At 41.9% G+C, this 27,196-nt stretch overlaps 3 protein-coding genes across 3 annotated transcripts; all 3 read left to right on the top strand.

The window, feature by feature from the left end:
- Nucleotides 1–1,904: 1,904 nt before the first annotated feature.
- On the top strand, nt 1,905–10,214 carry bgna (biglycan a). Its single transcript, XM_083768509.1, has 8 exons — nt 1,905–2,120; nt 4,171–4,465; nt 5,992–6,104; nt 7,098–7,311; nt 7,514–7,624; nt 8,010–8,103; nt 8,827–8,965; nt 9,592–10,214. The coding sequence occupies exons 2-8, from the start codon at nt 4,204–4,206 to the stop codon at nt 9,790–9,792; spliced, it is 1,134 nt and encodes a 377-aa protein (XP_083624635.1). The 5' UTR covers nt 1,905–2,120; nt 4,171–4,203; the 3' UTR covers nt 9,793–10,214.
- Nucleotides 10,215–10,832: 618 nt separating this feature from the next.
- LOC310862283 (phospholipase A and acyltransferase 2-like) lies at nt 10,833–14,911 on the top strand. The gene is made up of 4 exons (XM_083770105.1): nt 10,833–10,927; nt 11,429–11,549; nt 12,074–12,372; nt 14,134–14,911. Exons 1-4 carry the CDS (start codon nt 10,907–10,909, stop codon nt 14,233–14,235), a joined length of 543 nt encoding a protein of 180 aa, XP_083626231.1. The 5' UTR covers nt 10,833–10,906; the 3' UTR covers nt 14,236–14,911.
- Nucleotides 14,912–15,733: 822 nt separating this feature from the next.
- On the top strand, nt 15,734–27,166 carry dedd (death effector domain containing). Its single transcript, XM_083769234.1, has 5 exons — nt 15,734–15,918; nt 18,807–19,467; nt 21,664–21,768; nt 21,880–22,014; nt 22,621–27,166. Exons 2-5 carry the CDS (start codon nt 18,879–18,881, stop codon nt 23,025–23,027), a joined length of 1,236 nt encoding a protein of 411 aa, XP_083625360.1. The 5' UTR covers nt 15,734–15,918; nt 18,807–18,878; the 3' UTR covers nt 23,028–27,166.
- The last annotated feature ends 30 nt before the right edge of the window (nt 27,167–27,196 follow it).

The following is a 27,196-nucleotide window of genomic DNA, read 5'->3' as shown; positions in this document are numbered from 1 at the left end:
GTGCGATTGGAAGCGAAGCGAAACCCCCATTTTTGGTCGAAGTAGAATGCAGTTATTTGATGCGCATTAGGATTCGAATGAGCCTTCACACCTGCCAAACGAAGTGCACTTTCGGACAATGCGCAGGAGGATTCGTTTTAATCGCAGTAAAGCTTTCTGGTGTGAATGTGAAAAGTATATTTTCAATATGGGACAACTTGTAACAGAGTATATGCAGTATTGATACTTTTACTTAAGCAAAACGTGATTACCTCTTCTATCACTGCTAATTATTCTAGGGGCTCAGTGGTAGAGTGGCCGCATGGTAGCCTGGCTCCCCCAGAGTTGGTGCATGTCGAAATGTCCTTGAGCAAGACTCTGAACCCCTAATTGCTCCCGATGTGCAGGTTGGTGCCTTGCATGGTTACCTCTGCCATTAGTGTGTGAATGGGTACACAATCTATGTAAAGCGCCTTGGATAAAGGCGTTATATAAATGCACCATTTACCATTTAGTGCAGTGGTTCACTAAGTGGGGTCCCTTAATTAGGTCTCCTTGTTAGGAGATTCCAAATCGACCGGTAGATGGTGCATTTATATAACGCCTTTATCTAAAGGCTCTTTACATAGATTTTGCACCCATTCACACACGAATGACAGATGAAACCATGCAAGGCACCAACCTGCACATCGGAAGCCATTGGGGTTCAGAGTCTTGCTCAAGGACACTAACTCTGGGGGAGCCCGGGTTTGTACTGCATGGGAATCCGGCCACTCTACCCCTGAACTACTGCCCTTTTCACTGTTCTAATATACCGGTAGATGGGAGCCCACAAGATAATGACTCCCAGTATAGTTATTTCTTTCTCACCATAATAACTACTGGACATAATAGCTAAGCTAACAACTGACCAACAAAGCGTTTATTGTTTTTATTTGGTATCCAGGAAGTTGGTAAGTTCACAGTTGTTATTATTGTAGTTTTTAGATCATTCGTATCCAAGTTAAAATTCCAATTTATTACACAGCTTGGTTGAATGCTTGATTCTGATTGGTCAGTCGCCAAATTCAGCAGTGTGTTATTTCTTGATAACTGACCGCTCCGCTCTATAACAGGTGTAACCGCTGTGTAATCAAAGGCTCGGAGCACCTGGCTGCGCTCAGTGCGCTGCTTGGATTTTATGCTGTACCCAACATGACAGCCATGTAAACTATAACACACAATGTCATTCAACTAAACAACACGCTTTCAAGAATGTTTTTGAAAACATTTGAAGCGAGAAATAGACGACGCAGTACCCGAAAATAGATTCAATTTGATCAACACTATCACTTCCTTAATTGTTTCCGACTTCCGAGGCGACTCGTTGCGCTCTAGCTGCGGGCCAACTTGGAATACTTTCATTACCGTAAGCAAGGAAATACTTTGTTTTGTTTGTTGTCACTTTTGGGTCAATTTATTAATTTGTGTATTAAAGGGCCACTTCACCCCTTTTGCAATAGATCTTATTTTAATGATGTTTGGGATTGGGAGACAAGACACACTTTCTTGTGTCCATGGGCTCCATGATGTCATGGACACTGGGCTCACTTATTTCCTGGACTACATTATTTTCCTATTGATGATGATTATTGTGTCTGGAAACAACTAAAGTGTTTTTTTTATTATAATGGAGGATATCCTAAAAGATTTTAACCATTGTCACCATTGCTGGCATCTCTCTCTCTCGCTCTTTCATCTTTTCTCTTTTCCCTCATCCTGCCTCCTTACTCTCGCCCTGTCACCCAAACCACAGAGACGAGGGGACCAACCAGGCCAAGGTTTTGGTCATGGCTTAAAATAATCTCCCTCCCTCTCTCTCTCTCTCTCTCTCTCTCTCTCTCTCTCTCACACACACACACACACTCTCTTCCTTTGGTCTCTCTCTCTTTCTCTGTGACTCTCGTTCTATAGTCCTTGTGGCAGGTAGTAAGCAGAGCTCCCTCTCTGCTGGCAGACAGGCTTGTTTTGTTCACCTTTCGCATTAAGATGAAAAAGTGAAGCAGGTCTTATATATACACAACGTACTGTATATGTTTAGTGGAGTGTAATTTTTATCTTCATCTTTCAACACTCTGTGGGACTTACTTGCCTCATTAACGGTATGTATATTTAGCAGCTTTGCCTATATATTGAATCATGTGCATTGGTGGTTAATAGTATTTCATAGATGCTAACAGAATATGCATGGTTTATAGCTTGGCATTGGTACATGGACAACAATGTTCTCAATGTGCTTGTACCTGTGCTTATTTATTTGTTATCAATAAATTGCAAATTTGCAATCATTGGGAAAGAATCAGTGCAAAATAAATGTGTAAATTATCTTCCTGTATTCGTGTGTGTGTGTGTGTGTGTGTGTGTGTGTGTGTGTGTGTGTGTGTGTGTGCGCGCGCGCGTGCGTGCACGTGTGTGTGTGAGAGAGAGGGTGGTTGGGCAAGGCAGGAGGTCTTGCAGTACTGTCTTCAGTTGTCCAGCACAGAAATTAAGTGACAGACTGCAGTTTATTTCTCACCAAACTCAGCCACGTTATTCAGTCTGATAGGAGATCAGCCATACAGTATAGTGGCACTTTATTCGGTCTGGTAGGTGATCAAGCATGGTGCGAATTTATTCTGGTAGGCGATCAGGCATGGTGGCACTTTATTCTAGTAGAAGTAGAAGATCAGGCATGGTGGTAGTGTGGCACCCACCAGCACGCCAACAATAGGAGGAATGGATAGGATAGGATCAGTTTGTTTGCCCAATGCCCTGATAAACTCTACAGGGGAGGGTCTTCCAGAGACTTGACCCAGCAGGTCTGACTGTTTTTGGAAACAAATTGACCAATTTGGACTAGGAATTGTTCTATATAAAACTTGTCTATGAGAGTGGCCAGTTCTGTGGCTTCCTATAAGCCTTGCTGTGGTAAAGGGTGTGGGCGTGAGCTCCCCGGAGACAGAGCAGAGCGGGGGGAAGCAGAAAAGGCACTCACAGTCACAACACGTGGCACACACACAGGGAGCCTGCATATACAGTAGCACCAGCTGAAACAAAAGCTGAGCTGCTGTTATTTTGTTTGAAGAGAAGGTTTCACAACTTTGTTGTCCCACACCTTCAATCCATGTATACACTTTCAGAGTTAAATGGGCGCTGTGTGACGAAGTGAACAATGCACGTTGACTGCCTGTCTAGTGTTGCACTGTTTTCAGCTCTTTGGTTTAATTTTCAGTTAATTTCACCTTCAGGTCAATATCGAGAGCAAGCTCTCTATTCCAATGACACCCTGATTGCAGCAAACAAATTCAAGATAACAGACATTGGAGAAATTCAAAGGATACTTAAAGTGATACAATTCTCCAATTTGTCTCAATTTTCCTATGCACAGCTTTGTGTGTGTTTGTAGCACGGAATGTGATGATTTGATTGGCTGCAGCACGGAATGTGATGATGTATGATGATAAGAGCGCCCCTCACTTGTTCCACATGTGAGGGCATAGTAGTTAAATTTGATCTTTGATGCAAAATCTTTCAGACTGAAGCAAGAGGACAATTTGTACAGTACAACACCAGTGCTCTGAATGGACAGCACTTTTCAGAGCATTCTGCAGATGTCATGGTGCTCAGCCTGAAGAGAGACCACATCTCCTCCCCGCTCCATCATTTCACAGCCTTTCAACCCAAAACCACTTAATTGTTGGGGGGTATATAAGACGATAGGGTTTATAGTGAGAAAGGGCCATGCAATGAAGATAGATCATATGTGTTGCTGGTGCAAATAGCACTCACATCACTGAAGTGGCTGAGAAGGGTTATTTTTTTCTTGGTGGGAGCCACGCTGTTCCTCTGTGCTGTCAGATTTAATGCACATATTATGTGGTTTCATTTGAGTACAATTCATATCTTACTTTCAAGCTGATGTGTCAAAGTTAAACTTTCAAACATTTTCACAAATGAGAATAGCAGATCTACACACTCACTCACAACATGTAGTGATGCAATGTGTTGTGAGCTTGCAGATTTTCGCTATACTCCAAATGGTTTGAAAATATAAAAGGGCTTAAAAAAGGGGCTTAAAAAGTGTTTAAATGTACATTACAAAACGTTTGACAACCGCACTGGAATATGCAATGCATGAAGTAAAACTCCCATTTATATCTTTCACACATGCAGGGCGAGACATCCTGAACAAGAGAAGCAGGAAACATGCGTCCCGCCATCACCACAGTGCTTCTCCTGCTGGTGTGTGTGACACCACTATGTGCGCGCTCTGTCGTTCAGCCCTTCCAGCAGCGGGGTCTCCCCGATCTGGGCAAAAGCTTTGACGTGCAAGGCCTGATGGCGATGATGATGAACGACGAGGAGTACTATGGCTCAGGCTTCGAGGAGGAGTCCAAGCCCTCAGAACACCCAACGTGCCCATTTGGATGTCAGTGCCACCTCAAGATAGTGCAATGCTCTGACCTGGGTGAGTATGTAGAAGATGGTGATTCATGAAAAACGGAGCACTGAAAGTGTTTGTTTAACCATTAAACACATACAAATAGCATATAGCATTGTGTAAAAAAAAAGAACATTAATATCTTCTCATATTATTGTTAATTGGAAATTAAAAAAATATATATTTTCTTCTGTAATCTGTAATGACATCCCCAATATCGCAATGCCAGATTCAAAGTGGTTACAAATGGTTCAGGGGCAAAAACTTGGAAATAACTTATTTTTCAAGTAACACAATTTACAGTTTTTTTTTAAATGGTGTGATTTGAAACATAACGATGTTGCTTTGGTCATTTAGAATTGTTTATTTTACATACAAGATAAATTGTATCACCTATAGTTGCTTCAATTAAGAGCTTCAGAATTGCCCGTACTCCAGTTGTGTTGTATATTTACTGTACATGTACCACCTGTTTATATACAGAGAGTACCGGTGGAAGTACAGAACAATAGTTTCTGCCCAGCTACAGTACAATGTCCCACTGTCTCCTTCCACCCTGTGCCAGTGCAACGTGGATGCAGTCTTTTTGTAGCAAATTACATACTCCCAGACAACAACACAAAGTGCAGCATATGCTCTCACAACCCATAGCCACACAGCATTACCTAACGTTTAGCAAATTACAGTCTGATGATAAAAGCAGCCGGTTGACTCATAAACCTTTCAGACTGCGGGGAGCTCTTTGTAAAACGTTACATTTGTAATGTCCAGATCTGTCAGGAAATTTAAAGTCTGATAAGCATCTATAGGCCCTGTATCCATCCTGTGTAATAATGTGGTTAAACCAAAACAAAACACATTGTATAGTCCTGTGCAAAATAGTTCAGTATGATTTGGATTGATAGCAGTTGCATATTGATTTAAAAGTGGATATATGCTAGTTATGCAGGTTGTTTACTTTCTAATGTTTTTGTTATTTATCCATTTGTTTTGCTTGACGTTAATAATGTTATTTCGCATGTTTAGACAGAGGCTATAGGTGCAGTGACTTGGTATCCTAGTTACTTAAAAGCAGTGCATTGTTCTCTTGGCACTGTACTTGCGTGACTAAGTATTTACCTGACATTTGTGTAGAGGCTCTAGGGACGGGTCCATGGTGCTGTAATGTGATCCTGGGCTCTACACACCCTCCACCAACCTAGTCCCCATATATGGGGGACAAGGGGAGAGCAACGGACTTGAACTCATGCTTCCTTCATGCCTGAGTGTCCAAGTTGCTCCTTTACACCTGACAGGGGGGAGTTTCCCTGGTTGGACGTAGCGCGTGGAAGGAACACGTTATTCCAACCAGTTCCTTTCCCCTCCATCAGGCGCCCCGGATTCTTTTTTTTAATTTTTTTACCATGTTTTTTGTGAGGGTACCTACCCTAGTTCACCTTCTAAGTCACTTTGAAGGCATTTAGCAGATGCTGTTATCAAAGACTTTGATAAGAGCATCTGCTAAATGCCTATAGCCTACATTTTAATTGTGAATCTGTGTTTGTTTTCCACAGGTTTACATTGGGTGCCATATGACATCTCCCCTGACACCAGACTACTGGACCTGCAAGGCAACTACATCACTGAGATCAGAGAGAATGATTTAAAGGGACTTACCAACCTCTATGTAAGAATCAAACTGAGCTTGAGAGTGTACAAGTGGAACAAAACGGTTCCTTACGGATCCATTTAGTTCCATTTCCATACTAGTTAAGTGAACACTGAGGATGTACTTGCGTTCTTCTGACTAAAGCTCTGGGCTCCATTTTCGTCACCACTAAACCCCTTATCCCTAAAGTGCTTTGCCTTTTTTTACCCTTTTGCAAAACATTTTTGAATAGTTAAAATGGCCAGTCTACAAGCTCACAACGTGAGCTCACACACACACACACACACACACACACACACACACACACACACACACACACACACACACACACACACACACACACACACACACACACACACACACACACACACACACACACACACACACACACACACACACACACACACACACACACACACACACACACACACACACACACACACACACACACACACACACGCGCACACACACACACACAAAAAGGGGTAACGCAGAAACCTGTGGCCTGTAGAATGATGTTACCATAGGTGCGCGTCGCTGTTTGATGACATTGCATAGTGGTCCTAATGGGCAAACGAAGTGGCTGAAATGTGCCTGCATGCGTTTTATATTAACTGTACAATATGTCAAGACATTGAGTGTGGGCTAATAAGCCTGTATAGACCCATGGCAGAGTACTTATGAATAGTCTGGGGCAAGTTGGGAGGCAAGTGGAGTGCTGGTAAGCTCGATCCTAGCAAACAGACAGCACGTCGACCCTAAGGGCCGATTCATACTCCTATTTTAGAGCCGAATAAAAGCTGTAGAGCCTACAATGTGACGTCATTTGAGGTTCGGGGGGGCAGGTACCGTCCTAAAGTCGGCTCTTCGGTGCTACTGAACATTTCTGACGAGCCGAAATCATTTCGGCCCTTATAACCCAGGAACTCCCTGGGGGTCCCGACCCCCAGTTTTGGAACTACTGCACTGACACATGTTCCTTTTTTGCATCTGATCTGTCCTGACCTGCAGGCTCTGGTCTTGGTCAACAACCATATCTCCAGGGTCCACCCTCGGGCCTTCCTGCCCCTCATACGCATGCAGAAACTATACTTTTCCCACAACCAGCTGACCGCCATCCCCAAGAACCTGCCTCCTTCCCTGGTGGAGCTCCGCATCCATGACAACCAAATTAAGAAAATAGCCTCTGGGACATTCTTGGGTCTGGACAACATGAACGTTATCGGTGAGTGAATATCATTGTGTCTATAATTTACCACTGTCGTTGTAATTATAGTTAGGGTGAGAATGCTGCCATCCACTTGTTTGAAATGTCATATAATTATTTTATTTATGAATTCCTTATATCATAATAAATATAAACGTCAAATAAGACACTTTTGTATGGAATGTTAAAGTTGTGTTCCTTTCGTCACTGTTCAATGTAGAGTTGGGCCGTAATCCTATCAAGAACAGTGGCTTGGCGCCAGGTGCATTTGATGGACTTCGGCTGAACTTCCTGCGAATTTCAGAGGCTAAACTCACAGGCATTCCAAATGGTAAAAGTCTGACACACGCAGTAAACGCATCTACTGTATAGGCTCATTTAGTTTTATCTTTATTTACATTATCATATGGACAGCAATTAGCAATGCAATGCTGACCGCAATCTAAGCCCGCAATCTAAGTGAAAACACATACGGAGAATCAGAATCAGAATCAACTGTATTGTCACATGACACGTTTACAGGTGTAAAACATTGGGTGAAATTCGTTTTTGTGCAAGCTCCATCGTTTCTGTTCTTTCCATATTAAAGAGAAAGGGAAGAAGAGGAGGAGAGAGAAATCAATCAGGAAACTATAGGACTACAGATATTCACAGAGCCTGTTAACAGTGTGAGTGTGCGATAAATAATATATAACTGTGTTCCCCCCACATATCAGACCTCCCATATACGCTCCATGAACTGCACCTGGATCATAATCAAATTCAGGCTATTGAGGTGGGAAACCTGGTACAATATGGGGAATTGTACAGGTAGGTACAACATTAATCTCAAAGTTAATAGCAGACAGTAAAATACTTTAGTGTTTTTAGACCATTATGGGCAAAACAGTTCAAATAAATTACAACATTTCCTATAGCATATCTTCAAGCTTGTAAGCTTGTCAATTGGTGTTTGCTATTCGTAATACTGTCATACTAATACATAATACTGTATCAAAGTATACCTGTATAGAGTGTTGCGACGACAGGCCCGGAAAATAATTTCCCATGCATTTTTCCCATAGACGTTTATTTCCCATAGTATTTATTAAGATCTGCATGTAAGCCTCGGACAAAGCCAACTCGGATCGTGACAAATCATGACAATAAACACAATATTTTGGGCTGAACAAATAATTACAAAGAAGAAAAACAACAAAAAAAGTGTTGTACCCTGCCCTTTTTTTCTTCTAATTATTTGTTCTGCGTTTGTCGTCATGATTTGTCATGATCCGAGTTGGCTTTGTCCGAGGCTTGCAGATACTTTTTGAAACGTCTATGGGAAAAATGCATGGGGAATTATTTTCCGGGCCTGTTGTCGTCATGAAAGGGGGGCGGGACTGCGACGCTCTATAGCCTAGGGATTTGCAGAAACACAGATTTTTCAATTGATAAAATGCTCCATCATTATGACATTTGTTCTGGCATGGCATGTATGTCATGTTTGCAGCTTCATAATGTTTATGTGCACATGCATGTTTCCTGGTACTATAGGTTGGGCCTCGGCTACAATCGCATCCGCCACGTCGAGCAGCACAGTCTGCACTATGTGCCCAACCTACGTGAGCTTCACCTGGAAAACAACCTGCTGAACAGTGTGCCCACTGGTCTGCCTGAGATGAAGTACCTGCAGGTATAGTAGAGGACTGGTAGTGGCCAGGGGTGGCTTGAATGAACATCTATACACAAAGACAGTGTCTATTACACAGCAAAACACCTAGAGTTCAATTATTTTAACAAACTAAACTATGTCATGCAGTTACACCTCCTTTATTTTAAATGAATACAACATCCAATCTCCAATGGGCACACACTCCGTTTTGGAAAGAACCCCATCCTTACTTCCTTCACAGGCGTTACTGATGATACTATTGAAGGTTCTGTTCCATTCTGGTCAAACAGAGTCAGGGTGCTGCTATTGTGTGTATTGGCTCACTGGAAACACTCTGCTACACCAGTGGGTCTCAAAAGTGTCCTTGAGTTGGTTCCAAAAGGCCTCATATGGGTGTGTTAACTCTGAGAGTGTACAAATGGAACCAAATACATTTGGTTCCATTTGTACACTCAGAATCATGGGGGAAATTGAAATTAAAAAGTTTGAGACCCACTGTACACTAAATGTAACAGAGCCTTAATTGTATCATCAGTAACACCTGTGAAGGAAGTAGGGATGGGGCCTGGAAGTAGGAAGAGTTATTCTGTGTGCAATAGAGGCCATTGGAATGTAATCCAATCCCCTGTGCTTGTTTCCTCCACAAGGTGGTGTATCTGCACTCCAACAACATCAGCACAGTGGATGTGGATGCCTTCTGCCCTCAGGGCTTTGGAATGAAGAGGACGTTCTACAATGGCATTAGTCTGTTTGACAATCCAGTCAAGTACTGGGAGGTGCAGCCCACTACTTTCCGCTGCGTCAGTGACAGAATGGCCATACAGCTTGGTAATAACCAGAAGAAATAGTGCCTTAAGTGGGTATTGGACTGTGGGGAAACGCAAGCCACCCAGAAGTACATATATTAGGCAGAATGTCCAGAAAAATGTTATGAGAAAGATTAGGAGTTTACATGCATTGAATGAGACCAGAGCAAGCCGTGTGGCAGCTTTTGACACACAGGCCTGTCAATAGAACCAATTATTATTGGTTGAAGTTTGGTTATTACTGTAACTGCAGCTTCTTGTGCATGGAAAGGACACCTCCACATAGAGAAGTAATTTTGAAGGTAATGACTATGACTGACCATGACAATAAAGCTCATTTGAATTGATACAATTTATGCAATATATATTTTTCTTTTTCCACTTTTTCCCAACAATAAATAGCACAGACTGTTGATACAAAATGTGATGTACTCACAATGCTTTATAAACGTTGTTGAACGTTATGTGTTGCCATTGTCATTCTTGTGGACCCTTATGGATCTGTAACTCTGAGAGTGTACACAAATTAACATTAATTTTACAATATAAATTGGGGGTCCCAGAGATAGAAATGCCATTAAATGGGCGGTCCGTAGACTAATGCATGTCAAACTGGGGGTCCTTGAAATTAAATGGTTTAATTTGAGAATCAATGCTAGAGTCGTAAAACTCTTCTCTTATGGGAGTCTTCTCTTATGTCTTTTCAAATGGGGGTCCGCGGGCCAATTAGTGTCAATTTGACATGAAAGTTTGGGAACCATTGCTGTAAGGAATATATTATTCCAATAAAGAGGATTTAGTTCTAAAAAGGAGTTGACTGGACAGGTTGTATATATATATTTTTTTGTTTAGAGTTAGCGAGAATATGGTAATATAACAAGCAATGTATGTAACTAATTACTGCTGATAAAGGAGTAATAAAGTAAAGAGTAACTTATTGCACTTCTGAGCAACTTGCCCAAGTCTTGATTACAAATTGTGCTACACACAAGGACCAGCCTCTCAGCATGTCGACCAATCCGATGTCTTCACTCTTGCCACAGGGAATTTACAAATCACCATTCAAACTAGATTAGAATGACATGACCAGTAGGGCAGGTTACCTGAAGATATATTCATTCAGTCTTCACTGTGAGAAACTTGTCAGGAGCCTATAATGGACTACTACCAAGAACAGGTAAATAATTAGAAAGGTCATACATTGAATTATGGTTTGAAATGCACAGGAAAAAGGTATGTATACCACTCTGAGTATGGACTTTTGTGTGTTTACCACATATAGTCTGATGTTATGACAGCAGGTGTAAATTGTGAGTTTCTTGCTATCCACTGATATTGTAAACCTCTTAAGAAAGGAGGAATATACAGAATGTTCATAAGTAACAAATGAATGTGCAGTCAATGACACTGTCGGATTTATGTCAACTAGATGGATTATTGCTTCCATCCACAAGATTTAATAGTGTTGCATAATTGGAAAATAACAGTGATTAAATACCATTTATACCATTGCTAAATATACAGTAGGAGAGAAAATATAAAGCAGGAAACTATTGTGCATTCACCTCAATGTGCAATGCAATGCTGCCAAACCTGCTTTAAAACTAGTCAGGTGGGTGGAGATCACTGCAAAGGGTTGGTTTTCTGTTGTTTACATGCTATTCTTTAATGAACACAGATGGGTGAAATCGTGTCCACTGCCAAGTTTGGAGACTTGATCCAATTTGAATACCCTATGGGATATTCACACTGGAGCGTATTTGAAGAAGATGGCCATGTAATGCATTTCGCTGTAGCAGGTGAGGTAATCAAATGGAATGTCTGGGGCGGCAGTGGATCAGGGGTAGAGTGGCCGGTAGAGCGGCCGGATGGGGTTCCCAGTTAGAACCTGGGCTCCCCCAGAGTTGGGGTCAAAGTGTTCTTGAGCAAGACGCTGAACCCCTAATTGCTCCCACTGTGCAGGTTGGTGCATTGCATGGTTTGCTTTGCCACTGGTAACCGTATGAATGTGTGTATGTAATGCACAGTCTATGTAAAGCGCTTTGGATAAAAGCATACCTAGGCTACCTAGGCCGGCCTATACTGCATATGTATGTCAACATCGTCCAGCTCTTATTTGCAATATGTCTATTAGGGGATATAGGCCTACATAATTTATTATAATAATTAAAGACAAGTGATTAGACAAAATAAGAGGAAAAACCTCAAGTTTCTTGAGTTTCTTTTAGGCAAACTGAAAATCTAAACCTAAACAAACCCTAATTTTCAAGAAAGATCAAAGTTGTCCACCCCCCCCACCCCTACTTTCTCCTGCTCCTTTTAGATGAAACTAGGTTGATGTCCAATGTGCGCCAGTACCTGCAATCAGCTATCCCAGTGTGTGGGGACCTTCTTCTTGGGCGAACCATGATACGCAGGATGCCACTGTCTGTGGTGACTGTGCCCACTGGAGCCCGTGTGTTGATCAGTAACAGTTGCCATGCATTCGAGCCATCCTCAAAGGAAGCTATGCAGAATCGCCTCACTGGCCTTCTTAATGTGGAGTTCCCATATGATCTGTTCTCCTTCAACTGCGAACACTTTGCCACATTTGTACGATATGGAAAGGCTGTCTGCAACCAGGTAATAATAATGGTACAATTCTATAATTCCTCTGCTGCAGAATACAGGGAATCTTAATAGTATAAAAAGGCTGTTTAACAGTTACTATAGGCCTGTCCCCAACTAGGAATTTATATATAGAAAAAGAGCAGACCAAGGAACTCTTAAAAAGCCTTTAATTTAAAGTGCGCGTTGCGACACAACTGCCTTCATCAGGGTGACACAAGATAAAACATGGCTTTTATAGGATATGACATCACAGGTTAATTACCATACAGATTGGTGTCAGGCTAAAAAAACACAAGTAGAGCCTCACAAAACCCACCATGAAAACCTAACATATACCACTTAAAAACACAAAAAAGAAACAAAGAAAAACTGTTTGTAAGAAAAACAAGAAAAGACTGTCACAGTGTCACTGAGTAGGAAATGACATCATAGTAGGTTCAGCACATGACCATCAAGCCCTCCTATAGACCGATTCCGTACCGGTTTCATGGTCGCAGCCTACGTATTTCCTGTAGGCGGACTCGACATAGCTGCGGGAGTAAAACCCTCACCAGGCGCAACTCTTCCACTACAGTGAACGGCAGAGTGACTGATGTTAGTTTGCCTCAAACTTTACTCCTGTACCTGCTTTTTTACTAACACTAACATTACAAAGATGCCCAGAACATCGAGATGAACCTGTGTAGTTTATGGCTGCTCCAACAGTAGTGGCAACATAACAAATAAAATAAAACGGAATGTCTATATCCACCGCGATGGCTGAGACCAGAGCCATTGAGCAATGGTTGAGACAAAGCAGTGAAAGATACATAACGCCAGTCTTACCCAATACCAAATATTTCTGTTTTATTAACACAAGGCTGCTGTACTTTATACCTCATACTTTAAATGCTTAGTATGAGGTATAAAATACAGCAGCCTTGTGTTCATAAAACAGAAAGATTGGGTATTGGGTAAGACTGAAATTATGTATCTTGCAGGATTCTTCACTGCTTTGTCTCAACCATTACTCAATGGCTCTGGTCTCAGCCATCGCGGTGGATATTAGACATTCCGTTTTATTTTATTTGTTATGTTGCCACTACTGTTGGAGCAGCCATAAACTACACAGGTTCATCTCGATGTTCTGGGCATCTTTGTAATGTTAGTGTTAGTAAAAAAGCAGGTAAAGGAGTAAAGTTTGAGGCAAACTAACATCAGTCACTCTGCCGTTCACTGTAGTGGAAGATGTGCGCCTGGTGAGGGTTTTACCCCCGCAGCTACGTCGAGTCCGCCTACAGGAAATACGTAGGCTGCGACCATGAAACCGGTACGGAATCGGTCTATAGGTATAAGCACACCTAGGATTCCATGCGCGGACAAAAGCCGCTGTTTTAGACAGCTGGTGGATGGAAATGAATAGTCAAATCTAATTGGCCAAATGTTTCCTAAGGTCGTCTCGAATCAGTCTGATTTGAATCATGAAAAAAAAAAAATGCAATAGACTCAGGATCATTCCATTTGGGCTGTGGGGGGTGCTTAATGTCTGATTTGCTTTCTCCCAATAAATCATGCTATATGTCCTATTTTGGGCAAACTCAGACTCCCTTGATCAATTAGTCGAATCATATAATCAGGCCTAGACTTTAAACACAAGCAAGCAAACAAACAAACAAACACACAAACAAATGTGTAGAATCGAAGATCACAACAAAGAATCAAAGAACTATGGAACATAAAAATGGATGTTCTATTTTGTGAATCTTTTGTTTTTAATTCTGCCATTTCTTCTAGATTCCTGGAAGATCCAAGGATAAAGAGTGTGAGGGGGCAACAGAATTGTTCCAGGACACCATTGCCTCCAAAAGGATATCTCGGGACTTATTCAAACTTTAACTTATTTCCAATTTCCAGAGGAAAGTTGCACTGTTGTGGCACACACACACACACACACACACACACACACACACACACACACACACACACACACACACACACACACACACACACACACACACACATGCGCGCACATCACAAGCACACGTCATACAAGGATCTCAGGGCCCTATCATTGTTCCGTCCAATGATGATTTACAATATTCCACAAATATGTAAAACAGCACTGTCTGTGAATTTCTTGTCCAAGATCTTTGAGGGGCGCTAGCCCCTCCTATGTCCAGCTTTCTGTGTACCACATTTGTGATGATTTGATTGGCCAGTTTTGTGTGCTTGTGTGTACCACATAGTGATGATTTAATTGGTTGAGCACAGAATGTGATGTATGATGATGTATGATGATAAGAGCGCCCCTCACTTCACACAAATGTGATTTTATTTGTTTCAGAAAAGATTTAAGATTATTCCTCGAAATGCTAAATTCTAAGAACTAATTTGATGCCATGGATTTTTCCTTTCACACATGAATCCAAATAGCCTACAAAATAAAATGTTATCAATGTTGCACGGATAATTATCTCTATTACTGTAATCAAACTGTCAACTGTCAAAATTACTGTTGTTTAGAATGTTCAAATGTATTTCGGATGAAAATATTAATAAAAAACGTGTTGCGATGTGACACCCTGTGGGCTTGTAGATTTGCATTTTTGAATACCGGTAGCCAAAGTAGCCTACTATAAGGGTTAAAGTGGTCAAACCGATTTTAATTATAAATTATGAACCAATTTTTCTGTGGACTTTGATTGATTTAAATATTTATTAACAGTTTGCAGAATGGGTAGCCTACATTTCACATGATGAAAGCACAACTCAATACAAAGACTATACTGTGGACGACACACTGATAAAGCATTACACTTGTTTACAACAGGGTCCACCATTTTCAATTAATCAGAACTTTTAGAGACAAACAAATATACTCTTCTGTATAAAAAACAGAAAATCATGTAAGGAGGTAAAAAAGGAAAAGAAACATATAGGGCGCGTTCTGGTGTTGTGGACTTTGTTGACATTAGGGAAGTATTTAGACAGGTACATGGGTATCTTAGTGGTGTAGCGAATCTTGTGGACCAGACCCATTGCAAGATGCTGTACTTTGTAGTCAACCATAAGCCATTCCCACCCAGCCTGTCAAAGTGGGCAGGGGTGAGGTGGGTTCGGGGGACGGGGAGTGAGTAGCCCAACCAGTTTGTTTTGGGAACCCCCTTCCCTTGGAACCCTTCAATGACCTTTGGGGCCTCGGAGTCTCGGACCCCAGTTTTGGCCCACCATTGGGGCCCCACGGTTGTATTTTACTGTATGTTTGGTTGGCTGGGTGGGTGTGCTCTCTGCTGCCCCCTATGTTGGTTAGAGCCGAGCTCAAATACAAAACACACCCGGAAGTGACTTCCGTCGTGATACGGGAAGTTCTTTCATTTTAGCTGAAGAACGAAAATGGGCATGATGATAATTCACTCACTGCCACTGTCCGTGTGAGGAATCACAATAAATAAATACAACAAAAACCCTGATTCCTGCCCTCGAAGAAGCCGCGGCGTTGCAGCCAAGTGTCTGAAAACACACACACACAGCGAACGAAGTGCTCGGCGCCGTTGGAGATCCGCGAAAGGAGCCGAGGAGGTAATTGTGGTGAAAAGAGAAAGCTCGCTTGTTTTCTCCCATGTAGCCGTTAGCCAACTCTGCTAATGCTCAGCTAACGGCTAACGCAGAGGCTAAACCAACCGCTAAACCAAACAAACATTACTCATGTGACACAAGCTTTGTTAGTTATACAGTCAAGCCACGGAGTAGTTATTGTTGTATTCCCGGTGATGTAGATACAGGTTAATAACACTGTATGGTGGCGATAGTTGTTGTCTTAGCTTATTATAAGTCTTTGCTTATCAGTTGTTCAGGGACTCCTAGCTGACGCTAGCTGTCTGTGGAATTATCACCATAATATATCACGGCCTTTCGTGTGTAATTGCTTGCTTTAAAAGGGTTTTGCTTGCCGATAAGAACTGATATCTACTAGCTGACAACGCGCTGCTAGCCTGTATACCTGTTCTTGTCGGCAAGCGACGCTGTCTTGGCGACGGAGAGCTTTAAGTTAGCCAACCCACTACTACGCTTGGCTAGCTAAAGTGCTAGCTTGATATATTAGTTTTTGGTTCCTCTCTGACATTTGCATTGTAATTAATCAATGTGATGATCAGTTTGATTACTAGCAGTCATCGGTTAGGTTAACAGTAGTGATGGCTGTTGGGCATTGGCCAAAACGTTGGGTTACATGTTTCTCAAACGCTATATTTGTACCCAAGACTGAATAAAAAAATGCCATATGTTTGGCCGTTTGCACCTAAAAAAGTCCAAGAGCACGAATCTCATTGCAGCAAGCAACCATTAAATCATGCACTGGTTTTATGTGTCATAATAGGACAGAAGATGTTTAAAGTTAGCCTAAGATTTAGACTCGTAGCATTTTTCTATTCTGACGTTCTGACGGTTATTCTTTGGTTATTCAGGGGTGAGTTTGGGCCTAACCTAGCCCTCCAAGCAGAACCCAATGGTACTGAAGTTTCTGACATTTTGTTCGACCCAGTCCATGGGGTCCTGTTGCACTACTACCATGCCACATGGGACGCACCCATTTTAAAACATAAACAACATGTTTCGCGGCTCCCCGCGCTCTATGACGATATTATTCAGTGTGAGGCTTTCTGAATATGTGAAGTATAAGTATCAATACATGCCGCTGCGAATATCTCCTGTGGCGCGGAAGCCGTTAAGTATTTTTAATCTATGTTTGCCCGATTTGGAAGCTTGGATTAATCTCTTCCTTCCTTGTTTATTGACACCTCATTGTACCGCCTATCTGGCTAGCTAGTGGCGCTATAGCTATGACAGAGCAGATCAGAGGCAGGGACGTAGCCGCACAAGCCAACCGCACACCGGGAGGCGGTACAATAAACAGTAAACAAACAAGAAGAAATAAAGCGACCAAATCGGTCAAACAAAGTTTAAAAATACTTAGCGGCTTCCGCGCCACAGGAGATATTCGCAGCGGGATGTATAGCTACTTAAAGTTCCCGAATTCAGAATAACTCAAGTAAAATAATGCCGTCACTTGGCGCAGATCCTATTTTAGAGAGAATTTCTACATCCGTGTCCAGGGATTTCCATACGAAATTACAGTAGTGAGCAGGGACCCAACATAAAACTCATCAAAATTTCAGAAAAGCTTTATGTAGGGTCCCGAAAGGGGCTAGGCCTAACCCACCCCTGATATAAGGCGTCTGGCATTTTGCTTTAAAGGGTTAGTTCAGATTTGTTTTGGACTTAAAGCTGTAGGTAGTAAATACTTGCCATTAATATAGGGGTTGCAAAGGTATTAATTGATTGCCTGAGTCCCGTGGTGGGAGTTCTGTTTTTGTTGAATATGAAGTAGTTCCGAGCACTGGGGGCCACGCCACAAAACTATTTGTATTGTTTTTTTTTTTTAAGATATTTTTTTTGCGGCTTACGCCTTTTATTGATTTTTGAAGGGACAGACAGTAGGCTGACAGGAAACGGGAGAGAGATGGGGGGATGACATGCAGTAAAGGCCGTGTCGGGTCCGGGAGTCGAACCCGCGGCACACTGCGACTGGATCACCAGTCCGGTGCCCAGACCGTTACGCTACGGCCTGGGCCTCTATTTGTATTGTTGACCTATTTCTACCATATAGAGCAACTTTTGTTAAACTTCGACCCCTCTGTCACATCTGTTTTGTGCTGCTGTTGGATTGGATTGCTGGCATAGTGATACTGGACAAAAAAATATTTACCATGTAACAGAGGGGTACAAGTTGAACGAAAGTTGCACTATATGGATAGAAATAGGTCAACAGCTAGTTTTGTGGATTTATTTATTTTCAATGCGTGGCCCCAGACCAGACCCCCACCAACTGACCGGAACTACAGATTCACCAAAACCAGACCAGAACTCCCACCACGGACTCAGGCAATCAATTAATACAACTTGCAACTAGGGATGTGCCGATAAGACATTTTGGCCGATATCGATATCCAATATAATTAATTGCTGTTATGGCAAGTCATATTTAACTTTAATACCTATATATTTCATATTGTGAGCTTGTAGATCTGTTCAAGCTGTTACTTTATGCTTCTTTATCTGTAAAGACAGACCGATTAATGCATTGAACTGATGCTGATTAATCCAAAAACTAAAATCACTATTTGCAACAACTATATTAAATTGAATGGAAAGTATTTCTTACAGCTTTCCAAAAATCTGAACTAACCCATTAAAATACAATATTACTGTCCTTTTTCTGCAAATTAAGATAAGACTTAAATATATATATATATATATATATATATATATTTGCATTATCAGATAAGATTCTGTATTTAAAATTGGTGTATTAATTCCACTGAGCAGCGAACGCCTCTCTTCCACATCCATACTAGGGTTGCTGCTGCTAGTTTTGTGTTTGACCTCCCCCACATCTCATTTGCACATAGTGAGTCAGTCGGAGTAGTGAGCGTCCTCCAGACATTGCGAGGATTCCCGGCTCATCTGCACCTGGCCCTGAGATGACCTCACAGCAGCCTCCACTACCCAATGCAAACATCAGCCCGCCTCAGCAGCTCGCCTCGCACAACAACTCCTCTGCCCACCACCAGGCCCGGCCTCACATTCACGCTAACCAGCTGGACTCTACCCGGAGCAGTGCGGTGGCTGCCCATCCTCCCCCCCACAGAGCCCTGATGGGTGGACCCGGCTCCCCTGCCGTGGCCGCCCCCAGTGGCGAGGCCGCCAGTCGGAGCGCCTCCGCCTCCTGCCCAAACGCCGCCGCGTCCCGGCGACCTTCGTCGGGGCGCTTTGAGCCCTGGCCGGAGGAGGCGGTGGACAACTCGTACGGGCTCTACTCCCTCCACCGCATGTTTGACATAGTTGGGGCCCAGCTGACCCACCGGGACGTCCGGGTGCTGTCTTTTCTATTTGTGGACGTTATTGACGAGTACGAGCGCGGCGGCATCAGGAGCGGCAGGGACTTCCTCCTTGCGCTGGAGCGGCAGGGCCGCTGCGATGAGACCAACTTCAGACACGTGCTGCAGCTGCTGCGGATCATCACACGCCACGATCTGTTGCCCTACGTAACACTCAGAAGGAGACAGACCGGTGAGTGCAGTGCGTTTATCCCATTGTTGGAAATGCCTTCTAAATCAGCAGTTCTCACACTTTCAAGATTTTCCAAAAAGTTAAAAAATACCAGATGTATGCAGCGGCACAAAGTGACGCGCCGTGAGCTTGTAGATCTGCTAGTGCTATGTTTTTGAATAGCCAACACAAAACAATCTAAAATGATTCAGGATACTTTCCTGGTTTTAATGATTAAGGTCAGCATGTCCAGTGATGGTTAAACCTAAACATGGGCTGACACTTGGGATGTTGACAATTAATCGACTATTGATTGTCGTTAAGAATTGCCTCGATTACATTACACAATTTAGCAGTTTGTCCTAGTAATACTAAATTCAGGTTCTTAAACACTGCATATAAACTGATCAATCAGTAAAGTGAATAATGATTCTATCGATCATTTTCGTCCCTAGTTGACACTATGGTTTCAATAGCACTTCCCAATTTTGTGAGTACAGGTCATGTTCTACTTGCCCAAAGGTCATGGTTCACGTAAACCGAAAAATGCAATCATTTCGATCTCTGTATCCACATTCCACATGGGAACAGCATGGCTCCAATGTGGATCTCTATGAACTATCTATGCAGAAAGTGTGGGGGGCGGGGGCTTGATGTTGTAGTGATATTGTACCATAGGAGAGAGACAACAGGCAAATGTTGATCAAAATATAAATTCTACTACAATAAAAGCGTAAAATGAAACCAAATCGACCCGTTTCATTTCACGCTCTCAAGAGTTACCAACTCTTCCATCATTTAGCAGGGGACTAGCCCTACAAGCAGAACCCAATGCTACTGAAGTTTCTGACATTTTTTAGACCCAGAGCATGGGGTCCTATTCCACACCCACCCTGCCACCGGGTACGCACACATAAATAAACGTAAACACCTTCGGATAAGTCCTTCTGCGCTCTTTGAGGACTTTTTTTCGTGTGAGGGCTTCTGAATGTGTGAACTTTAAGTACCTATAAATACCGCTGCGAATATCTCCTGTGGCACGGAAGCCGTTAAGTATTTGTTTGACCGATTTGATTCTTCTCTTCCTTCCTTGTTTATTGACACCTCATTGTACCGCCTATCTGGCTAGCTAGTGGCGCTATAGCTATGACAGAGCAGATCAGAGGCAGGAACGTAGCCGGCACAAGCCAACCGCACATCGGGAGGCGGTACAATAAACGGTAAATAAACAAGAAGAATCAAAGCGACCAAATCGGTCAAACAAAGTTAACAAAGTTATTAAAAATACTTAACGGCTTCCGCGACACAAGAGAATTCGCAGTGGTATGTATAGGTACTTATAGTTGACACCTTCAGAATAACGCAAACGAAAAGAAGACGTCAAACGGCGCAGACTCTATGTTACCGAGGATATTTATGTCCGCGTTCCAACATTCCCATACGAAAATATAGATACACACAGGGACCCTACGCAAAGTGACATCCAAATTTCAGAAAAGCTTTACGGAGGGTTCCGAGAGGGGCTAGCAGGGGACCACTGGTTGAAAGAAAAACAAAACACTGTATCCAGCATCACAATCATTTTAACCACTTATCCATTTATAAGTGTTTATTTTGTATTGACAACCCAGCGCAATTGACGATTTGTTTAACATAATTTGTAAAGTAAACTAATGATGGGTGATGTTGAATATTATGTTATGCAGTCTTGACACCAAGCTCATAGTTATGTTACATTTTACATTTAAGCAATCTTACTTTCCATGCATATCCTTTTCTATTGTGATCCTCCTGTCATGCCTTTTGTCAGTATGTGCTTATTGGTTTGTTGTCGAAGCCAACGCCAATGCACAGCCAAATCCACAAAGGCCTATGCTTAAGTCTTAAATAGAAGTGTGATGGACGAAGCTCAATTGAATTTGTGTCCTTGCCTTGACATAGCCTAGCCCTAGAGGGCCGTCCACACTAAGCACTATAACTATATCGTTCATCAATGTTGGGGTTACAGTTGTGGTGTGGAGTCTGCCATCTGCGTAAGAGTGAGAACAATAATTGTTTTAAACATATTTTTAGTTCTGGTAAGTTACAGTGCTTAGTATGGACCGCTCACAACCACGTATGCTCTTTGTTGTATGCTGGCGTTGTGTGGGGAAAATAGACTATCTACAAGCTCAATAGGGTGAGTTGAAAGTGTTAAACCCGGCTGTTTTTTCTCAGTGTGCCCAGACCCTGTTGACAAGTACTTAGAGGAGACATCGGTGCGCTATGTGTCCCCACGAGGAACAGCCCAGAGCAGGGAGGCACCACCCCACAGAAGGACAGGTGTGTGCGTGCACGCATTACTCTGTATTGGAAAGAGAAGTCTGTTTAGCTTATATATATTATCTATCTATCTCTCAAATGATGTTCTATCTTCTTGTGTGACATCATCAGGGCCTCAGCCGGTGATTTGCTGTTCACCTAATGGATCCCAGGTGGGGGTCCAAACAAAGCCTGCCCCCCCTGCACTCGGCCGCAAGAGGAAGAGGAGCCACAGCACGGCGGACTGTAGAGAGAAGCAAACCTGCGGTAAAAACCTGTCAAAATCTGGCACTGTGTAATTGTAGCTATATATTGACACATATCTGGAGCAGGTACAGAAAGTCCCCACCCACTCATTTCAATGAAAGTTGCTCACCCAGCACATACTTCCCTCCTTCCGAGTTTGGGCTACTGGGTTTGATGACATTGTATATACTACATCGCTAACTAGTCTACCTCCATGTGCAAGCCTCTGAGTCGAGCCCATGTCGTTCATGTTTTGGGCCCAACCTTGCTGCATACGGCTGTTGGCCACTTCCGAAAGCCCTCCTGGTCCAATGGTTTGTCGTCATGAGGCATTTTCACAGACTAGGAACATCATAGATTGTCGAGATATAGTGAAAAAAAAGCTGCAGTCAGGGGGGGGGGGGGGGGGGGGAGACAAAGGCCATCGGGAGTCGAACCCGCGGCACGCCGTCAGGCTGGCTCAGCAGCCTAGGTGCCCAGACGGTTGAACTAACCGTCCGGGCCATGACTGCAGCTTTTTAAGATACTTGTCCCACACTGTTATAAAAAGTACAAAGTAGGGTTTAAGTATTCACTGCTACTATGTTTGAGCCATCTCCTCTGTACCCTCTGAATCCTTTTACCTAGATATCCGTCTCCGGGTGCGTGCTGAATACTGCCAGCATGAGTCGGCACTACAGGGCAACGTGTTCTCCAACAAACAGGAAGCGGTGGAGCGGCAATTTGAACGCTTCAATCAAGCCAACACCATCCTCAAGTCCCGAGACTTGGGCTCCATCATCTGCGACATCAAATTCTCTGAGCTGACATACCTGGATGCCTTTTGGAGGGACTACATCAACGGCTCATTGCTAGAGGCCCTTAAGGGGGTCTTCATTACAGACTCCCTAAAGCAGGCCGTGGGCCACGAGGCCATCAAACTGCTCGTCAATGTGGACGAGGAGGATTACCAGGCCGGGCGCCGCAAGCTACTCCGCAACCTGGTAACTGGCGGAGGAAGCTCAGCTGGAGGCGGTAAAGAGGCCGCATCCTAGACAGTCATTCCAGAAAGTGGCAGAGGGGACGGGGAAGAGGATGGCTTTGTTCCCTGTCCCACTAGGTGTAGAACTAAGATGTGCTCATGTTTTCTGAGATGCCTCAAAGCTGTCCCATAGCTGTTAAGGGAGCTGGAGTGCTTCAAGGTATTCACTTGATTCCATGAGATCTGAAGTCTGAGAGAATCTTGTCGGCAACCCCCTCCCCGTAACTTCTGAAGGGAATGACATATTTCTTGTGTGTGCGCAAGAAGAGAAAGGCACCACATACAGGTTAACAGTGTTTTGAATGTTAAGCTTTTTATTTCTTACAAGGGGAGAGCAGGGGGACAATGCTAATATTGTAACTTGTGCATTGAATATAAGAAAAAGGTTTACCATTGTCTTTGGTATCACATAGCTCATTGATACATACTTGTCAACTCCCCTTCGTTGAACGCTAATAATCACAAAAAGTGACTTTGATTTGTTGTCCCTCACCATTCAGGAATGGAAATATGTGAGACAAATGCCTACACCAAGAGAAAAAAGAAACAAACAAGTCGGTCAATCTCAGAACGAGTGATAGCCTCAGTTCCGCTGATTGTTTTTTGTTTTGTGTGTGTGTGCATTATTTTCATTGCATTTGGTTTAGTAAGGCTTGATTGGACTAACCCTATTGCTATATTACTGATCTATTATTGGATGTTGTAGAAAGGTGCAATCCATAGTTGACTCACAATTTGTTTTCCTAATTCTGGAAAACTAGTAGGCTATTTGGCCGTATTTTGTATGAGGTTTCCTTACCTGTAGAATCCACCCCTCCTTCACATCCTTCATGTTTAGCTTGTGTGTGTTCATTCTGGAACTCCCTTTCTTGGTCATTCCCAACAATGTGCTCACTGCTCACAAGTGGCTGAAGATGTTATGAACAGTCGTGATAATAGTTAATTTTTTTTAATGTGCAGTCTCTGGTCATTAATGCTTTCTTGATCATTCTGATGTATTTCACATACTTTCAACGCAACATGGAATTATGTTGATTACTGAAGTCTTGATCACATTTTACTTAGTTGCAGTTTTGTCAACATACTTTACCCTTTTTCTTCGTCACCCTGCACAATTTGACATTTATTTTAATTGGAAATAATATGTAGCTACTCACTTAGCAGTTAACCAAAAATTAGACTCACTACACTTGTAAAGCTTTGTCTTAAACTGGGAGAAAAATGCTTCAGTGAGTGAGCACAATTTACAAGATGATGTGAAAAGTCATATGGTTGTCAATTAGAAACATCAGCTGTTCGATTTATTTTGGACCAACTGTACATTGTGGATGTGTCCAAGGACTCAACACATTTTCTGCTTGCCATACCGTTAAATTGGTCAATGACTTCCAATTCAGTTCTGTGATACAGACACTTGATTAAGACGGAATACCACCTTTGCAGTGTTTCAAGTGAAGCTATAATACTCAATTATTCAGATTTTAAATATAACTTCTTGTCTTTGATGTCAATAATGCTATGGGTGCCTGAAGGCACCATTCGATTCAACGAATGCTTGTGACAGAATATTCTGACTATTGCTGATAATCACTTCATTTTTATGTTTTGCTATATTGATAAGATAAGGATGCATAGCAAGGACACCAAGCAAGGCTTGGTGTGTTGCCTATGTCACTTAGGACTCTGCAGCAAATTCTTTGCCATTAAGCTTCTCTGGTCACCACAGGAATCATCGGGGAGCAGTATGTGATGCACTTCATATTTTAGTTTGGATCTTAGAAGTGACATGGACTATTTGTATAAACCTATACCACAACTCACTTTACCCCTAACTTATTTTCTTTACCCCTTTCTCCTTTCAAGACCGATTGTTTTGCAAACTGAGTGTCAAAGCCATACCTCTAAATTAAATATGTAGCAGGTTGAAACGGGAAAGGATCAGATAAAAATATTTTCAGTGTTTATTCTATTTACATGATATTACTTTTTGAGTGCAACATTTTATATAACCAGCACATTACAGATTGGACTTCCAGTTAGTAGATGTCAAAGCACGATCCCTGCTGACTGATGTGGCTTGTTTGACACAGGGACCGTGTAACCTATGTGTACATACATCTGTCTATGCCAGTCCTTGGCATATCTCGGAGAAAAACCTTTGGCCATTTGACTTTCTACATTTTACTATATTTTTCAAAAATGTAAGTACAAGCTTGCAGCACGTCACAAAGTGATGCACTGTGAGCTTTTATAAAACTGCTAATTTTGAATAGTTAACGCAAAATCTAAAATTATACAGGAGCTTTTCCGGTTTTAATGGGTTAATGTAGGGTTTCATGATTTTTGCCATGGACTCCATTTGTGATATATGTTTTTCAACCTGGTTCATATTTGAATTAGATGTAGGATATTTGATACTGGGCTTGCTAAAAACAAATGGAAGTGAATGGAGAGGGGTGCATTGTTTTATTTACCTGACCAGAAGCTACAGATAAAAATGTGTGGTAATGTATGGACTGATACTAGAACAAATACAATTACATGATCTACAAAATGTCCACATTGCTTTGGGTTTTATTTAAATTTTAATCGAGTTGGCGTCTTATCTGATTAATGGTGCACCGATGCCAGTATGCTGTTCTAAATGTCATTTGTCAATGTCAATATGGCTTTTGTTGGCAACTGGTATCAGTGATCGTTGTTAATTATCAAAACATTGTTAATTAGTGGCACTGAAGATAACCAAATGACACAATTAAGTTACACTTGATAATTAAATCCTGCAATGAATTTCAAAGGGGTTTTATTTATCGCTCATACAAGTGTGTACAGTCAGTGAAATGTTGGTGTGACATGCGCCGCAGACTTATGTCTGTATCAAGTGTATTCAATACTCAGGCTTATACTCTTGTATAGGCTTATGAGTACGTTATCAATTTGTACTTGGTCATCAAGAGCAGCCATTGACGCAACTCATGACTTCATATTCCTTTCTTAAATAGTTAATTTTCTTGTTTTGGATTGCGAAGCACTGCTCTGTCCTTATGGATGACAGGTTTTTGCCAAATGTTTTGCAATCAGATAATGCCTCTGATGTGAAATGGATATATTGTAACCTTGTATACTGGTAGGTTTTTTCATCAATTAGGAAAATGGTGGTTCGAACAGCATTTTGCTTGATGTATGTTCTAAGTTTAGTATACATTTTTACTAAACGTTTTCCTGGCAAAGAACCTCTAACCTTAGCTCAGCCTCTCCAATCCATGGGTAAATGCCGGAAAAAAATAAGTTATGACTGAAAGGCCTCTAATACTGTGAAATGAGAAAAGGTAGGCCTAGATTTATACTTTTCCCTAGTGGAATTTCACATAAAGGTTGCAAGCTAGTATCTATTATATAGGTTGTTGTATGTTATGTTCATTGTTTTATGCAGCTGTCTTTATTACTTAACTGCATGTAACCTGTTCTGATCTCCAAAAATGTAAGACTCAAACTCAACGATCTCCGTTTGTAGATAACCTTTAATAGGCAAATGTCTATTTCCTCAACTGTATTTCTTGCACAAAGCAGACAATTGACTGTTAATAAATTGAGTGGATGGGTTTATTCAAGTTAGTCTATGAAATTATCTAGCTGTTTGACGGTGTAAGGCTTAAGAAAATGATTTTCCAATTTTCAGATCACTAATTCAAAATATTTGTTCGGGTGATGGCAAAGTCCAACAGAAACAAATGATTCGCACCACTGAAACACATTTAATATGGAATGCGGTTGCAGTGGTTACATCAAGCTTAGTTGACCGGTGTACGGTGTTGAACTTTAGTGGAGCCACATGGAAGTAGGCTACTGTAATTTATGTAATGGAATGACAAATACCATACTGCAATTGTAATGGAGCAATTTTAAGTGGTGCTCTCAAAGTTTATCAGCCACCTTAAATTTCACAATAATGAGAAGCAGGAAATGCAACAAATTATTTTTGCCCATTTTGGCCTTATGTCAAATGTTTTTACCTTTCAATTTTATTTGTTGACCAAGAAAGAGATTGTGGTATTATGTGAATATTTACATGGTTACATTTGACTGGTACATTTATGTCTGTACAAATCAAGTTAATTTGTTCAAAAATCAATAAAATGTTGTATAATCAAACCTTTGTAGGAGATGCTGTGCCAATATTGA

Source organism: Protomyctophum parallelum, assembly GCF_964188405.1.
Source record: "Protomyctophum parallelum genome assembly, chromosome: 7".
NCBI classification, from domain to species: Eukaryota; Metazoa; Chordata; class Actinopteri; order Myctophiformes; family Myctophidae; genus Protomyctophum; species Protomyctophum parallelum.
The sequence above is the reverse complement of the archived record's forward strand: the minus strand, read 5'-3'. Positions and strand labels throughout refer to the sequence as shown.